Below are 18,848 nucleotides of genomic sequence, written 5' to 3'. Positions count from 1 at the left end.
TGTAAAACGTTTTTTTGTACTCGTTCAATAGAAACTTATCTGGCCAGTGGATAAAGCTAGCAATAAAACTACTGGTCTGCAATATGTTAAGAGACTTATCTTGAGATAAGTTAAGTTTTAAGGAACATACCATCTAGTGGAAGAGACAGATATACAAATAAATAGCTATAAATTAAGGGGAAAAAAATATATATATGTATACACATACACACACTAGAAGTCCGGTGCATGGATTTGTGCACCAGTGGGGTCCCTCAGCCTGTTCTGTGGGGATCGGGCCAAAACCAGCTCTCCAACATCCCCCGAGGGGTCCTGGATTGCAGGAGGGTGGTTCTCGGGTGATGCACCCCAAAATCAGGCTTCCTCCTCTCTGGTTCCTAATGCATCACTCGAGAACCACAGCTGCCAAGTCACCGCAGCTCGGTAGCTCCTGCATTGAGCATCTGCTCCCTGGTGGTCAGTGCGCGTCATAGCTACTGGTCGGAGTGTCTGCCCCCTGGTGGTCAGTGTGCATCATAGCTATCATTCAGAGTGTCTGTCCCCTGGTGGTCATTGCGCATCATAGCTACCGGTTGGATGGTCACTTAGGCTTTTATATATATAGATGCTACTTTGGACAAGGTAAAAGTAAAATGCAAGAGGAATGAAGAAAAAGTGTAGTTAGTTCCAGTCAGTAGAATTAGTAGCAGTAATGAGGGGATATGTATTTGATGCAAGTCTTGAAAGATGAGAAGAATTTATTCAGAATTGGAGAAATGGTTAGAAACAGCTAGGGGAAATGTTGAGGATTGGCTAAGGTGATAGTATATTTTTTTTTTAATTAAATCTTTATTGTTCTGATTACATTTGTTCCTCTTTTTTTCCCATAACTCCCCTTCTCCCAGTTCCCGCCCCACCCTCCGCCGTGACTCCCCACCCACTGTCCTCATCCATAGGTGCACGATTTTTGTCCAGTCTCTTCCCGCATCTCCCATTCCCCTTTCCCCCCCAAGAATAGTCAGTCCATTCCCCTTCTATGTCCCTGATTCATTGTAATCACCAGTTCATTCTGTACATCAGATTATTTATTCACTTGATTCTTAGATTCACTTGTTGATAGATGCATGTTTGTTGTTCACAATTTGTATCTTTACCTTTTTCTTCTTCCTCTTCTTAAAGGAAACCTTTCAGCATTTCGTATAATACTGGTTTAGTGGTGATGAAGTGCTTTAGCTTTTCCTTATCTGTGAAGCTCTTTATCTGACCTTCAATTCTGAATGATAGCTTTGCTGGATAAAGTAATCTTGGTTGTAGGTTCTTGGTATTCAGTACTTTGAATATTTCTTGCCATTCCCTTCTGGCCTGCAAAGTTTCTGTTGAGAAATCAGCTGACAGTCGTATGGGTATTCCCTTGTAGGTAATTGAGTCTCTTTCTCTTGCTGCTTTTAAGATTCTCTCTTTGTCTTTTGCTCTTGGCATTTTAATGATGATGTGTCTTGGTGTGGTCCTCTTTGGATTCCTTTTGTTTGGGGTTCTCTTCGCTTCTTGGACCTGTAAGTCCATTTCTTTCACCAGGTGGGGGAAGTTTTCTGCCATTATTTCTTCAAATAGGTTTTCAATATCTTGCTGTCTCTCATCTTCTGGCACCCCTATTATTCTGATATTAGTGCGCTTGAAGCTGTCCCAGAGGCTCCTTACACTATCTTCACACTTTTGGATTCTTTTTTCATTTTGCTTTTCCAGTTGGGTGTTTTTTGTCGAATCTTTGGTTTGATTCTTGTGCTCCTCTGGTCTGCTATTGGGTATAATATTCTTTATTTCAGTCCGTGTATGCTTACTTTCTAATTTCCTTATCGTAGCATCGAGGGTCTCATTAGTTTTCGTGAGGCTCTGCTCAAGTTTATAGCAAGCCCTCAAAATTGCGATTCTTAGCTCCATATCCTCCATTTCTGTCATGTTTTTTTGTCTCCGCATCTTTTATGCTTTCTTGGTGCACCCCCTTGTGGTCTTTGTGCGCAGTCTTGTTCTAGCCAAGCCTTAATTGCTGTAGTTAACACTAGGGAGATTTGACCACCAGGCCGACTGGCTATAAGAATCAGCTGTGTGGAAAACGTCTGTCTTCTGGGGAGGCGCTAATCCAGCCTTTGCCTGAGGCGACCGGCAAATGGCTGTGAGCAGGGTTTGGGCGGGGCGGGGTCAACAGGGCGGGCGGAGGGAGCAGCTATGGCCACTCTCAGTCCCGTTCCCAGAGGCTCTGCTTCTCAGAACCCCGGCAGCCGCTGCAAACCTCGGAGAGAAAGCTGCCCTCAGGTTCCAACTGATGCCGGATAATCCCGCTTCTCCCGTTTGAGTCTGGGTCCCTAGAGACTCGCCCGGATCTGGAGCCCAGAGTCTGAGACTCACTCCCGACCGAAAACGACAACCGCGCCCTCAGCCACCAGCCCGCTTTCGCGCGCACCTCGGTACCTTTGTATTTTCCACACTGCGCCTCCTCTGAGCCTCGGTTTGCTGTTCTCTTTCCTTCTAGTTGTAGAGTCTCTCTTCAGCCAGCCTTCCTGTGGTTCTGGGTGATGTCCGTTCCGTCTTTTAGTTGTATTTTTGAAATGGTTGTTCGCGGCAGCGGTCTCCGGTGTTTACCTACGCCGCCATCTTGGTCTCAGTCCAAGGTGATAGTATTAGTAAAGGCATAAAATCAGGGAACTATTTTGTTTATTTGAGTATTGACATGTAGTTTTATGTGGGTATTGTGAGAACATGGGAGACATGCTCATACTTTAGTTGAAACTGAAGTAAAAACAAATCTATTACAAAGGGCCTTAAATCCCATAGTAAGGAATTTAGACTTTTATAAGTAGTTGGGAAACTGGCATCCCTATATTCTTTATTGTTACTTTGTCAACTTCTCTTTTAATATTTTGGTAGGTAGATCCATAATAAATTTAAACCCAGAGGTTTTACTGTTGAGGGCAGTTTTCTATTTTGACTCATAGGTAGGTAATCTTTTGCCTTGTTCAGGTTTAATCTTAGTACAATGTCTTATTTACTGAGTGAATCTTTCTCTCATTTTCTTTCTGTCTTTCCTTTTGACCACTTAGTATGAACTAGACACTCTAGCAGTGGTTCTCAACCTTCCTAATGCCGCGACCCTTTAATACAGTTCCTCATGTTGTGGTGACCCCCAACCATAAAATTATTTTTGTTGCTACTTCATAACTGTAATTTTGCTACTGTTATGAATCGTAATGTAAATATCTGATATGCAGGCTGTATTTTCATTGTTCGCGACCCACAGGTTGAGAACCGCTGCTAGAGTGTGCAACATTCAGTGATAAGCAGTACACTTTTAGCCCTTAGGATACAGTCACACAAATAACACTGTGATTACATACTATGAAAAAAGACTGTAAAGAAAAAATCTTTAGGATATTTAGAACATGTAATAGAGCAGTGGTTCTCAACCTGTGGATCGCGACCCCTTTGGCGGTCGAATGACCCTTTCACAGGGGTCGCCCAAGACCATCCTGCATATCAGATATTTACATGATGATTCATAACAGTAGCAACATTACAGTTATGAAGTAGCAACGAAAATAATGTTATGGTTGGGTCACAACATGAGGGACTGTATTTAAAGGGCCAGAAGGTTGAGAACCACTGTGAGGGACTGAACTTAATCTGAGAGATCAGAGAGAGCTTCCCGCTGGGGGAGAGTGGAAATGAATTAGACAAAGATGAAGGGGAAATTTAGGCGAAAGGAACAGCAAGTGCGAAAAATCGGCATTTTTCAGGTGAGCAACAGTATCAAATCTGCATTTTTATATTTCTATGAATATGTACAAATGCCTGCTAGTATGTGCATAGATTATTTCTAGAAGTACTTATCAGTAATTGCTAAAGAGTAGTTATCTCTTGGGAGAGCAACCAAAGGTCTAATTTTAGAGGGAGACTTACTTTAAGCGCGTACTATTTTATAGTATGAATTTTTAAAAATCAGTTGTTAGTGAGTCAGTTATTAGTTTAATGTATTAGTTTCATTTATTTAATAAAAATAAATAAAAAATATGTTTAAAGTTGCAAAAGAGGGTGGCAGTGTGGGGACAAAAGTGACAAGCAGACCGAACTATTATAGGAACCAGTTGAGATGGTGGGGAGTGGATCTATTTGACGAATGCTACTAGCATATTATTGATCGCTGAAACCTTGAGCTTGGATGAGTGCCTCTTGGGAGAAATCATAGAATAAAAGTAAAACCTGAGGAATATTAAAAAGAGATGGTCCTTTCCTGAGGAGAATAAAGTTACTTGACTTACCATTCATCACTAAAGTCAGTCAACTTAAAGTATACTAAATATAGAATGTTCTTCTAGGTAATATTATGTTTCCATAGAAGAAATAAACTTAAGAGGAATATGTGTTTCCATCTGATAAGAGGAAGAATATCTCAAAATAACTGATGATCTTCAAATGAAACTGTGTGTGAGAGAAATCGTTAATTTTATGATTTTTGTTTTACAGCAAGTGAAGTTTTCTCTTGGGGACAGAATAAATATGGCCAATTGGGTTTAGGCACTGACTGTAAAAAGCAAGCTTCACCACAACTGATTAAGTCTTTGATTGGAATCCCTTTCATGCAAGTTGCAGCAGGAGGAGCCCATAGTTTTGTACTCACCCTTTCTGGAGCTATCTTTGGATGGGGACGCAACAAATTTGGTCAATTAGGTCTTAATGATGAAAATGGTAGGTTCTCATTACTATAAATGTGCTTTTAAGAAGAGATGATCTTTTGAAATGGATCAATGATTCTTAGTGTCAAAGAGAAATGTACTGAAATTTTAAAATTTCATTTGATGATAATTTGGGGGATGGTGGGAGGCCAAAAAAATAACATTTTATCATAAAATAAACTATAGAAATTATAACTGCACAAAAATTCTTTGCTGTTGGATGTTCATTAAAAGAGAATTGAAAAAAATTACTTCAAATTGGTAGCCACATTATAGGCCAACATTGGTGAAAAGAAGCAATACAATTATTTTGAAAAGTAACAAAGCATTAATCTTTGAAATTTTCAAGGCATTAGTAAAATAATCTGGATTAATCTTTAGTTTGTGCTTCACTTTTAACATTAATGCTAGAGTCTTGAAAATAAACGTTTTGAATTACAAAAATTATAACTACTTGGAACAAATTGGTATCTTGGAATTGATTTTTCTTAACTACATTAGGTCAAATGCCAGTACTTGAAATACAGAAACTGAGTTCATAAAGTTCAACATAATTGTAATAACAAAAGTGAGTTGTTGGTCTAGTAGTAACTGGTAATGATAACCAAATAATACTCTCAAAAATAATTAAAAAAATTTTTTTTCTGCATAAGAAAAATAGGGTAGGGCATTATATCTCTTCCTCTTGAAAATAGCAGAAAGTATAATTTTCAAATATCCTATGAGTTTAATTACCAGAAGGTGAATATAAAGTATGTGTATGGATTAGAAGCAGTCAGATAGCTTTCTAATTCCTTGGTTGCTGATTTGTGTTTAAGCAGTTCACTTAAATTACTCTTTTTAAATCCCTGCTTCATCACAGTAGAATAGAAAGGTCTGGGGACCCAACTTAGTAGGTTTGTATTGCAAAAATCATTGAATCGTGGTTGAAATTATTTAGTCATCACTGTCCACTGAGCTTGGGAAGCTATAGAGGAAACACTGTAGAAGAGTTTTAATTAAATATTGTTAATGTCTCTTGTTGGAATTTTCAGATAGGTATGTTCCTAATTTACTAAAGTCACTAAGAACTCAGAAAATAGTTTATATTTGTTGTGGAGAAGATCATACTGCTGCACTAACCAAGGTATTGTACTCCTATAAAACTTCTTTATTATTACTCATAAAAGTTATTTCATAATTAGTAAATGTTTTCCTAATATGTACATTAAAATGAGTGTTATCAATATCTAAAAAAAATTTATCTTGGAAAAGGACCTAGATTATTATTCTCAAAAACAGTTTACCTTAATTTCCAAACGTGTCCTATGTTATGAAATGTGAATTATTATCTGTTAAATGATGATAATATATATTGTTCAGTTATTCAGCTTTGTGTGAAATACTGCTTAAATAATATTTTGAATAAAAGAATTCCTTTTAAGTTTGTCAGGCTTGCCATGCTGTGTATATCTATCCCACTCATGCATAGTTCTGCCTAACTTTAATTTAGCTCCCTTCTGGCTTATAAATATAACAAGTAAGAAAGCAATATCATTCAAAATAGCATGAAAAAACAATAAAATACTTAGGAACAAATTTAACCGAGGTGAAAGACTTGTACACTGAAAACTACATAAGACATCAATGAAAGAAATTGAAGAAGATACAAATAAATGGAAAGATATCCCATGTTCTTGGATTGGAAGAAGTAATATTCTTAATATCTACCCTACTCAAAGTGATCTACAGATTCAGTGCAATCCCTATCATAAATCCTGTGGCATTTTTTTGCAGAAACAGAACAAATAATTTAAGACTTTGTATGGAATCACTAATGAGCCAGAATAATCAAAACAATCTTGATGAAGAAAAGGCTAGAGATATCACATTTCCTAGTTTCAAATTATATAAAAGTAGTAATTAAAACAACTGTACGGACATAAAAACAGACACATAGACCAATCAAAAAGAATAGCCCAGCAATAAACCCACACATATATGGTCAACTAATCATTGACAAGGCTCCAAGAACACAGTGGCAAAAGATAGTCTTTAATAAATGGTGTTTGCAAAACGATATCTACATGTAAGAGACAAAATTGGATCCCTGTCTTGCGCCACTCATAGAATTTCAAAATAGAAGGACTTAAATGTGAGGCCTAAAACTGAAAAACTCCTGGAAGAAAACATGGGGGGAATCTCTCACACATTAGTCTTGGTACGACACCGAAAGTGCAGGCATCAAAAGCAAAAATAAAAACAAATGGGACTACATCAACCAAAAAAAACCTTCGCTGCAAAGGAAATGAAAAGGCAACCTATGAAATGGGGGAAAATATTTGTAAATCTGATGATTAATATTAAATATACTAGTATATAAGGAACACATAAAACTCAATAGCTTAAAATAATCTAATTTAAAAATGGAGAACGACCTGAATAGACATATTCCCAAAGAAGAACACAAATGGCCAATAGGTACAGGCAAAGGTGCTCAGTGTTAACATCACAGTCATCAGGGGGATGTAAATTAAAATCACAATGAGCTATCACCTCACATTTTTTAGGATGGCTATAATCAAAAATCCCCACAAAGGGCAAGGATTGGGGAGGATGTAAAGAAAGGAGAACCCTTGTATATTGTTGGTTGGAAGGTGAATTACATAGCCATTATGGAAAACAGTATGTAGGTTCCTCAAAAAATTACAAATAGAACTGGATGAGCAAGCAATTCCACTTCTGGAATTATATCTGAAGAAAATGAAAACAGGATCTCAAAGAGATAACTGCACTCCCATGTTCATTACATCAATGTATTTATAAGTGGAATCTTAAAATAATTTAAATTAAGAGAAACAGTAGAATGGTGTTTGCCAGGAGATTGGGGGAAATGTTGAACAAAGGATACAAACTTTCAGTTACAAGATGAGTAAGTTCTGAGGATCCAGTGTACAACATGGTGACTCTAGTTAATAATACTATGTTATATAATTGAAATTTGCTAAGAATAGATCTGAAGCATTCATACACACAGAAGTATGTGTGGTGATGTATTTGTTAATTAGTCATTTCACAATGTTTATAGATGTCAAACCCCATTATATACTTCATATTTTTTTGGAAATTAAGTCATATCTGAATAAAACTGGGAAAATATCAGTTACCAAAATTATAAATAAAAATTAACACTATTTCTATCCAGAAAAGTAAATTAATATTAACTTTATGTGATAATAATATTGTAATATGTATTTTTACCTGTTAGAGGTTTAAGCCAGTGAAGATACATAAACATTTATAGGTGAAATGTTTGTTGACCATACTTTGCTTTAAATATATTTCTATTGATTTCAGAGAGGGAGAAAGAGATAGAAACATCAATAATGACAGAGAATTATTGATTAGCTACCTTCTGCACACCTCACATTGGGGATTGAGCCCACAACCTAGGCATGTACCCTGACCGGGAATCGAACCGTGACCTCCTGATTCTTAGGTTGATGCTGAACCACTGAGCCATGCTGGTTGGGCCCATAATTTGCTTTATTTTATTTTATTGTTAATCCTCACCTGAGGATATATTTTTCCATTGATTTTCAGAGAGAGGGAAAGAGAGAGAAACATCAATGTGAGAGAAACACATCGATTGGTTACCTCCTGCACGAGCCCTGACCAGGGCCCAGGCCGGGGAGAAGCCTGCAGCCAAGGTATGTGCCCTTGACTGGAATTGAACCCAGGACCCTTTGGTCCACAGGCCAGCGCTCTATCCATTGAGCCAGACCGGCTAGGGCCCATAATTTGCTTTAAAGCGCTCTACAAAAGTACTGTGGAATGGGCATCTGAGAAAAAGAAGTATCTAACTTTTGCCAGTTGTTGAAGCAGTGATGGTTATATATCGTTTCATGTTTATTTTTGTCTTTAATTTTGTGTATTTGAGATTTTTCCATGACAAAAAGTTTTAAAAAGAAAAATCAATTTTCTTATATAACAACATGTATAAACACTTAGATTGTTTTTAATTAATTAATTAATTTATTTATTTATTTTTATCTTCACCCGAGGACATTTTTTCCATTGATTTTTCAGAGTGGGAAGGAGGGAGGAGGTGGGGGAGAGAAAGAGAAATATCCACAGGCAAGAGACACATCATTTGGTTGCCTCCACACATTTGGGGCTGGGGATTAAACCCGAAACTGCGAGGTACATGTCCTTGACCAGGAATTGAACCATGGACCCTTCAGTCTGTGGGCTACGCTCTAACCACTGAGCAACTAGTCAGGGCAATACTTAGGTTATTAAATGTTAAAAAGGATAAATTATAAATTTATATATATATATATATATATATATATATATAGCTACAACATGAAGAAAAACAATTGAAAAATATTAATTGTGCTTGTTGTGCTTGTTAAGCTGCCATCACAGATCACTTTATGTATGTAACCTCTAATCCAGTTATAAATTTTATAATTTTCATCATTTATCCCTCCTATATCCTCTTCCACCTCCACCCACCCCTTTTTAATAAAATTTTTAAGGATAATTTATATTGTGTGCTAGAAATAGCAATATTTGTGCACTCTGGTTATATATACTCTGTGTTAAAAGTATAACTTGTTTGAAAACAGGATGATACCATTTTAATGGTTTTGTGAAATTTTATAGGTGTGTACTTGGAATTCAACAAGAATATAATGACAGTGAAAGGCATTGCTAAAGTAGCTATTAGTATCTCTTCAGAGATGACTTCACTTAAATGTAATATCAAGAACACAATTCAATACTTTAAAACTATGTGAAAATATATAGCCATGGATCTGGAACTCTGTTCATTTTAAGATATTTTACCTTAAAAAGTCAGGTATCTGTTAAATTGTGAAGATAATAAAAGTAAAAATTTGACTCCAGCCGAAACCTGTTTGGCTCAGTGGATAGAGCGTCGGCCTGCGGACTGAAAGGTCCCAGGTTCGATTCCGGTCAAGGGCATGTACCTGGGTTGCGGGCACATCCCCGGTAGGAGATGTGCAGGAGGCAGCTGATTGATGTTTCTCTCTCATCGATGTTTCTAACTCTCTATCTCTCTCCCTTCCTCTCTGTAAAAAATCAATAAAATATATATTAAAAAAAATGCTTTAAAAAAAAAATTTGACTCCATAGTTAAGATTAGTTTATTTTCCTGAAGATGATTTACTTTTATCAGACCTTCTAATGATAAAGGGTTTTGTCTTTTTTAGGAAGGTGGAGTGTTTACTTTCGGAGCTGGAGGGTATGGTCAGTTGGGTCATAATTCTACTAGTCATGAAATAAACCCAAGGAAAGTTTTTGAACTTATGGGAAGCATTGTCACTCAGATTGCTTGTGGAAGGTAAGCTATTATATAAGAGTATTTTGGTATCTCTAACATTATACAGTTATTTAGTAAGTTTTTTAACAGTTCAGAGGTCTTTTATTTTTTTGACACCTCTTATGCCATGAAATTCATAGGGTATAGGTTCCAGCTGGTCACGTTTCTTTCCATTGGTTCTTATAAAGTGTGAATCTTTATGAGTGAGCAGGCTGGCGTTTCAGTTGAACCCCCAAAACCTTTTCCTGTGGCATACTTTTATTTTGGTTGGTTTTCCTTCACATGTTTTAGGTAGCTGTCTCAGTTCTTAAGAGTACTTATTAGAGCAATGCCCCTTCCCTAGATGTCTACAATCACCTTTTTTTTTTTTTTGATAAATTTGGGTGTACAAGGAACAACTTCACATTTTCTAAAAGGCCTAGAGAACATATTGGGATGCCTCTCCTCTTTCCCTTTATGTTGGTCATTTTTGCAAATTAATGGAAGGTGGCAGTTCCAGCTGAAAGTAGGATTTTTCTAAATGAGTTGTTCAGGAATCTAGTAGGCTAAGGTTAAAAAATATTCTCCCCTAAATGCCTAATTTGCTGTTGAGTCATAGTAACAGGAAAAACATCTTTTATACTGATTATTTCACCTTTCTTTATCTGAGGCAAGATATTAATAATATATATGTAACTAGAAGCCCGATGCACGAAGATTCGTGCAAGAATGGGCCTTCCTTCTCCTGTCTGCTGGCACTGCCTTTGCTCCGGCTGGAGCCGCCTTTCCACCTTCCCACGCTGCCCAAAGGCCTGGAGCGGCTGGGATGGTGCAGAAGGCCTGCGTCATCCCGCCCCACCCCCAGCCGCGCCTGTGCATGCAAATTAACCTGCCATCTTTGTTGGGTTGATTTGCATACTCACTCCTGATTGGCTGGTGGGTATCATGAAGGTATGGTCAATTTGCATCTTTCTCTTTTATTAGTGTAGATACTGTATTTATTGTCTATAACAATAATTTTGAAGGGAAACTGTAGTTCCATCTTTTTTGTTTTCACCTTTTTTTTTAAAGAATGAGGGAATTGACCAATTAATTATTTAATGCATAAGATTAGTTAGTGGTGAAAATTGAATTAGAATACAGATCTCCTGATTCCCAGTTGTTGGGAGTGAATATATGAAAGAGCTTCAAAATCAATATTTACCTTTGATGTTTTATAGTAGATAGACCCTAAGAGGGTAAATGTACTTTGACGAGTTAACTCAATTTGACCATTTAGCTTAAATTTTTTCCACCTTGTGTGTATCCTTATGCAATATAGCTTAATTTTGCCAACTGTTAGCATCAGATTCATGGAATCACATTGTAGGTAACCTTCGGTGAACTTTTTTTTAACATCTTACATGATTATCCATATGTGTGTAGCTGTGGCTCCTCCTCATTAGGTCTCATTGCTGTGTTTCATTTAATTATAAACATATATAATTATGTACTTATTCTATTATTAATGGGCATTTGGGTGTTTCCAGTTATTGGTAATTACAAATAATGTTGCTTTGAACATTTATTATATGATATACATAAACCTTTGTATTTCTATAGTAAATACCTAGAATAGAATTGCTCGGTTGTAGAGAATACTTAACTTGAATTTTGCGAGTTAATGTCACTCTATTTACCAAAGTGGTTATACCATTTTACATTCCCATTAGTATTGTATGAGAATTCCTGACAGTATATTTGTCACCATTTGGTATTGTCAGACTTTTTAAAATTTTAAATTCTTGGATATGTTGTATTAATCATGACTTTAATTTGCTTTTTCATGATTTATAGGGATTGCATTGAATCTGTAGACCACTTTGGGAAATACTGAAATCTTAACAATATTAAGTTTTCCAATGCATGAATATGGGATGTCTTTTCATTTATTTATATAGTTTTTTTACTAATTTTTTTTTTTAAGAGAGAGGAAGGGGCAGAGAGAGTTCTAGAGAAATAATCAGTGTGAGAACGAAATGTCCATGGCTGCCTCCTGCATGCCCTCCACTGGGGATCAAACTGGCAACCTTTTGGTGCATGACATGGTGCCCAGCCAACTGAGTCACTACTATACAGAGATAATTTTACTTATTCCTTTCTGATTTAGAGAATCAGAGAGAGAGAGAAACATTAATTGGTTGCCTCCTGTATGAGCCCCAACTAGTGATCAAACCCACAACCTAGGTATGTACCCTGACTGGGAATTAAACCCTCAGCCTTTTGGTGTATGGGACAATGCTCCAACCAACTGAGCCACCCAGCCAGGGCAATATTAAGTTTTTAATGTTACTCTTATTAAACACTATTACTTGTATTTTATTATCTTGGTGGTGGCACTTGTACATGTACATCTCAAACTTCTGCTTGCATCACGTTTACTAAATTTTATTGACCAAAAAGAAATTACATAGCCAAACGTAAAGTTAAGGTAGGGGAGAAACATGGTGCTCATCCACCATGACAACAATGTGCATGTTCAACACTACAGGGTAATAAAAAAGTGGGATTATTGTTTTAATCTACCTAACAGTATTATCATAGAATTTTTAAGTGTTGCCAATTTATTAATTTTTTTCAAAGTATCCTCTTTTGGACTTCATGATCCATGTTTTGTGTTTTTCATTTTGTATACATTTCAGTCTTTGGTACATTCAATGTGGCATGCAGTATTCTATATACAGGGTGGAGCAAAAATAAGTTTACAGTTGTTTGTATGGGAAATAATACAATCTTATCTAATAATAGACAAACATGGTAATTAACCGTACCTCCGACACGCTTCCCATTGGCTAATCAGGGCGATATGCAAATTAACTGCCAACAAAGATGGCGGCCGGCAGCCAGGCAGCTGAAGCGAACAGGAGGCTTGCTTGCTCCAGTGAAGGAGGTAGCCAAGGTTCCCCGCCTGCCGCTGCCGGCCTCTGAGATGCAGTCTAAGAAACAATGTTGCAAATATAGAAGTTAAACAAAACCCAGAAACCTGCTGTCAGCCAGCCGAGCTTCAGCCAGCAGGACCGCAACATTGTTTTAATTATAGAACAAACGCAGATTTCTCAGAGCTGCAGCCGGGCCTCAGAGCTAAAGCCGGCTCTCAGCTCCAGTGATAGCCATAAAAGGTAAATAAATCCCAGAATTAAAAAAAAGAAAAAAAGGAGAGGTTGGGAGCTTCAGTCGCCCGCCACCCTGAAAACAGCCCTCAGCCCCTCATACAGGCTGGCCAGGCAGCCAAGCGGGACCCCCACCCTGAAGCAACAAGATGGCGGCTAATTTGCATACTGAAGGCGGGCAGCAGTGGGCAAGGCTGTCTGCGGTCCGGGACCTGGATCTGTGACCCTGCCGGGCAGGGGGCAGTGCTTGAGGCTGTCCGCGGTCCCGGGACCCGGATCCGTGACCCTTCCCGACGGGGCGGCAGCTCGAACAGGGGCGGATCGGCCAGGGTTGGGTAGGGCAGAATGCCTGGCTTCCGCCCAGCCCCAGTCACTCTGGGGAGGTGAGCAGCGCAGAGAGCCTCTGAACATGGGAGGCAGGCCGCCGGAGGGCGGCCTGTACTCCCCACATGGCAGTGGTGACAGCTGTGAGCGTGCCTACAGGCTCCGCTGAAGTAGCGCCTGCAGGCCATCAGCACCCAGGAGTGGCTGCGCAAGATCCGCCTCCTGGCCCAGAAGGTGCAGGATCGCAGGGACAGCCACCGTGGCGGGCCAGACTGACGTCTTCCTGGCCGCACCACGGGGGTTTGCGGATCTGCAAAGCCAGAGGCCTCCGGTGTGCACATCGCTCCCTGGCGTGTGAACATCCCCCAGCACACTGTCACCCTCCCACGCCTGCAACAGTTGCAAACCAAGGCATGCACAAGTTCCCCCCGCCTCTCCACCCCACTTCCATCAACCCAGCATGCCTAACACCCCCACAGGATGTGCACACATCCCCTCTGATGTGCTCACGTCCTTTGGAGAGTGTCTGGGTGTTCTGGGTGCTGAGGGTGGGTGCCTATGAGATGACAGTGAGAGGGCAAAGTGGTGATGCCCTGTTCCCACGGAGGCCAGTGCAGCTACGAGATCACCTCTGGGGGGTTAATGCAGGTGCTGAGGCAGGAGCAGGTGCAGACAGGCACACCTGGTGGGCGTGGGCGGCCCTCTCTCAGGTGCCTTTGGTCAGCGTTCAAGATCAAGAACCCAGAGGCGGAGAGGAATTCCGTCCTCTCAGTGAAACAGTGGGATAGTCGGGGTGACTGTAGAGGAGGCATGTGCACTTTGGGTGCCAGCACCCATGAGTGAAGGCTGCCCTGACTAAGCCTCGCTTGCTTGGGGCCTAGCGCACTCCTGCCGGGCAGCGGGTGACAGGACATGTTTTTCCGAATTAATGAGAGAAAACGTTGATTCTCCTGCTGCCCACAAAGGTGGAAAGTGAAGTGGGGAGACGTGGGGAGTGAGCGAGGTTCCCTGTCTGGGGGTTCCAAATCTACTGTTGGTTTCTTTCACCGCTGACTAGAGATATACAGGGTGTCCCCCCAAAATGTATACACACTTTGAATACCTACTAATTCCAATGGTTTTAAGCATAAGAAAGAAACAACAATGGAGCTGTAATCTGTTAAAAGTGTGGGCACAAACAGGTAGTTGGACATTCCCTGAGGGGTTTCAGATTGGAGAGGGTGAAGGCCAGACTGAGGGGCCCCTTCCCCCCACCCCCCACCCCAGTGCACGAATTTCGTGCACCGGGCTACTAGTACTATGTAATAAAAGAGAAACATGTAAATTGACCGTCCCTTCGCTTCACTCACCAGCCAATCTGGGTGAATATGCAAATTAACCCAACAAAGACGGTAGGTTAATTTGCATACACAGGCACTGGGGAGAGAGCAGAAGCGGGAGAGCTGTCAGCTTGGGGGGATGTGACTCCCTCGGTCGCTCCCTTGGGGGGACGTGGCTCCCTCAGTCGCCTGGCGGTGAGCAGAGCAGGACAGCCGGAGGTGTGGGGGGCCATGGCTCCCTCAGTCGCTCCCAGTGTGGGGAGCACCAGGAATGCTGGGAATCATAGTTCTGGTGGCAGACAGATCTCCTAGACACTAGAGCAAAGTGAGCCTGGAGCAAGTTACTATTGCAGTGGGGGATGGAGGGAAAGCAAAGGTGAGAGACATAAGTAAAATCAGAGTGTCTAAGAAAAATTAAAGGGAAGTTATCCTAAAACTTCCAGGAAATCTCCACCAATGAAGCAAAGAAAAAAAAAAAAGCCTCTATTCTGTGAGCAACAAACCAAACTGGGTTGGGGGTCTCAGACAATTCGCTCATATGATTGCAAAGTCAAACAGAAACTCCCGGATTTGAGAGGGCTCCCCTGAGTGTTCCCAGATTGGAGAGGGTGCAGGTTGGGCTGAGGAACCCCCCCCTCCCCCCCTGTGCACAAATCTTTGTGCACCGGGCCCCTAGTATATATTAATAAAAGGGTAATATGCTAATTAGACCAGATGTCCTTCCAGACAAAGCCACAGTGGCGGGGGCCGAGGCAGAGGCAGTTAGGAGCAACCAGGCCAGCAGGGAAGGGCAGTTAGGGGCAAGCAAGGGAGCAGACAGAGTGGTTAGGGGCGATCAGGAAGGCAGGCAGGTGAGCACTTAGGAGCCAGCGGTCCCGGATTGGGAAAGGGATGTCCTACTGCTAGTTTAGACCCAATCCCGGCAGTCAGACATCACCTGAGTGGTCCTGGATTGGAGAGGGTGCAGGCCAGGCTGAAGGGAACCCCCCCCCCCCCCCGCACGAATTTTGTGCACTGGGCCTCTAGTTAATAAATAATACAAGAAAACTCTTGTATACTCAAAACTGTAAACCTACTTTTGCCCTACCCTGTATGCCCATTATGTGAAGTGTTTGTTAACATTGTTCAGATCTTCCATGTGTTTGTTTTTATCTGCTCACTTTTAAAATTAGTTACTGAAACGGGAATGGTACAGTGCCCTACACTATTTGACTAGTTTCAAGTTCTGCTTTTAGGTCTGTCAATTTTTGCTTTCTCTTTTTTTATTTTTATTTTTTCTGCTTTCTCTTTTGAGGATCTGTTATATGCTTATGCAGCCTACCTGTGTGGTACAAAATTAATTAGTGTAGAAGAGGCTATTAATAAATACCTTACAGAATATGTTAGAACTGTAATGGTTTTATTAATTTATTTTTGAAGAAAAATATCCTTAATCTTTGCTGTGCTTTTCTAAATGTAAATTGTTTAGAAGGTAACATTAAGTCTGAGGTTTTCTATCTTTTACTCTAGGCAGCACACTTCTGCTTTTGTTCCTTCATCAGGACGAATTTATTCCTTTGGACTTGGTGGGAATGGCCAGCTAGGAACTGGTTCAACAAGCAACAGGAAAAGTCCTTTTACTGTGAAAGGAAATTGGTGCCCATATAATGGGCAGTGTCTACCAGATGTTGGTAAGTTCTGTTTTACACACATTAGAGTAATTGTTAAAATGTTGCTCTTAAATCATAAAGTTTTCTGTTTTAAATGAAAAGAATTCAAGGTACATTGTTTAGTGAAAATCAGACACTAAACAGTCTATATGGTTGCTTAGTTTGTTTATATTTGCGTATATGCATAGGGGAACTTGGGATAAATAAAGTAATAAGTCATTTCAGAGACTTGGACGTATGGGAACTAGCTGGTGGCTAGATACAAGTGGAAAGGAATACTTTTGTTTTTTATTTTTAGTTGTAAAATACACATAACATAAAATTTATATAACATAATCATTTTTTAGTGTATTTTTAAGTATATTCACATGGTTATGCAGCCATTCTCGAACTCTTTTCATCTTTCAAAACTAAAACTCATTCATTAAACACTCTCCCCATTTACTCCTCCCACCAGCTTGGCATCACCTATATTCAGCATTCTGTCTATAAGAATTTGACTTGATCTTGGTACCTCGGATGAGTGTAACCATGTAGTATTTGTCCTTTTGTGACTGGCTTATTTAATAAATTTTGCATAGCTGAACCGGCATGGCTCAGTGGATAGAGCGTCAGCCTGCGACTCAAGGGTCCTGGGTTCGATTCCGGTCAAGGGCATGTGCCCTGGTTGTGGGCACATCCCCAGTGGGGGGCATGCAGGAGGCAGCTGATCAATCTCTCTCATCGATGTTTCTAACTCTCTGTCCCTCTCCCTTCTTCTCTGTGAAAAATCAATAGAATATATTAAAAAAAATAAAATAAAATAAAAAATAAGTTTAGCATAATCTCCTTAAGGTTTGTCCATGTGGCAGCACATGTCAGAATATTCTTCCTTTTTAAAGTTGCATAATACTTATTACATGTCTATACCACATTTTATCCACTTGTCTGTTGATGGGCACAAGTTCCCATAGGATTGTTTCCACCTTTTGACTATTGTGAATAATGCTGCCATAAACATGGGTATACAAATATCTCTTTGAGACCCTGCTTTCAATTCTTTTGGGTATATATGAGACTTTAAAATTGTTAACATTTTTTATTTTTTTGGAATCTATATTTATAAAAACCTAAGTGACCAGATGACTGGACTTTAGCTATGATGCGCACTGACCACCAGGGGGCAGATGCCCAATGTAGGAACTGTCCCTTTGTGGTCAGTGAGCTCCCACAGCCAACTGTCCGGGGCTGGCCAACCTCCTATGGTCCCTCCCCTTGACCGGCCAGCCCCAATTGGCCTTGATCTGCCCCAATCGCCAGCCAGGCCAAGGGACCCCACCCGTGCATGAATTCATGCACTGGGCCTCTAGTCTATACAAATAATAGAGGAACATGCAAATTGTCTGGGATGCCGTCACAGTAACAGTAACAACCAAATAGCAGGCTGTGTGGGGCAACAAGGTCAGCAGTGGGGTTAGTGAGGGGCGACCAAACGACTGAAAAGCATGGTGTGTGAGGTGACCAGTCTGGCAGGGTGGTTAGTGAGGGACGACCAAATGACTGAACAGAAGGCTGCGTGGGGCGACCAGGCCAGCAGAGGGGGGGTGCAGTTGGGGGCAACCAGGCTGGCGGGGGTGGGCAGTAAGGAATGACCAGGACAGCAGGGGGACAGTTGGGGTTGACCAGGCTAGTGGAGGGGGGCAGTTGGGGGCGACCTGGCTAGCAGGGGGTGCGGTTAGGGGCAACCAGGCCAGCAGGCAGAGACAGTTAGGCGTGATCAAGCAGGCAGGTGAGCAGTTAGGAGCCAGCAGTCCCAGATTGTGAGAGGGATGTCCCACTGCTGGTTTAGGCCCGAGGGGTCCTGGATTGGAGAGGGTGCAGGCTGGGCTGAGGGGGGACTCCCCCTCCCATGCATAAATTTTGTGCACTGGGCCTCTATACTAATAAAAGGATAATATGCTAATTAGACCTGGAGACCTTCTGGATGGTGGCGGGGCCGAGCCAGAGGCAGTTAGGGCCAATCAGGCCGGCAGGGGTGGGTAGTGAGGGGCGAGCTGGCCAGCTGGGGGGGGCAGTTGGGGGCAATCAGACTGGCAGAAGAGTGGTTAGGGGTGTGCAGGCAGGCAGGCAGGTGAGTGGTTAGGAGCAGCAGACCCAGGTTGCGAGAGGAATGTCTGAACTAGATTAGTTCAGGCCTGATCCCCCAAGGGATCCCAGATTGGAGAGGGTGCAGGCCGGGCTGAGGGACACCCCCTCATGTACGAATTTCATGCATCGGGCCACTAGTCCTATAATAAAAAGAAACATGCAAATTAACCGTCCCTCTGCTATGCACAAGCCACGCCCACAGCCAATTAGGACTGGGTATGCAAATTAACCAACTAAGATGCAGCAGCCACAGAGCTGGAGTGAGCAGG

General features: G+C 41.0%; 1 protein-coding gene across 9 annotated transcripts in view; it reads left to right on the top strand.

Annotated features, from left to right (window-relative positions):
• Positions 1 to 18,848, top strand: part of HERC4 (HECT and RLD domain containing E3 ubiquitin protein ligase 4) — a 100,311-nt gene that overhangs the window by 34,615 nt on the left and 46,848 nt on the right. For 8 of the 9 annotated variants that reach the window (XR_002829522.1, XR_002829524.1, XR_002829523.1 and 5 more), the window contains 4 exons: positions 4,495 to 4,716; positions 5,738 to 5,829; positions 9,923 to 10,053; positions 16,313 to 16,473. Coding sequence is in view for 6 of the 9 variants with exons in the window: in XM_023754627.1 (XP_023610395.1) it covers positions 4,495 to 4,716; positions 5,738 to 5,829; positions 9,923 to 10,053; positions 16,313 to 16,473 (606 nt within the window). In the remaining 3 variants the exon portion in view is untranslated. Of the gene's footprint in view, positions 1 to 3,575; positions 3,768 to 4,494; positions 4,717 to 5,737; positions 5,830 to 9,922; positions 10,054 to 16,312; positions 16,474 to 18,848 lie in introns of those variants that run through there. The other variant, XM_023754631.1, reaches the window with a different exon arrangement.

This window comes from Myotis lucifugus, unplaced genomic scaffold (genome assembly GCF_000147115.1).
Source record: "Myotis lucifugus unplaced genomic scaffold, Myoluc2.0 scaffold_62, whole genome shotgun sequence".
NCBI lineage: Eukaryota > Metazoa > Chordata > Mammalia > Chiroptera > Vespertilionidae > Myotis > Myotis lucifugus.
The sequence above is the reverse complement of the archived record's forward strand: the minus strand, read 5'-3'. Positions and strand labels throughout refer to the sequence as shown.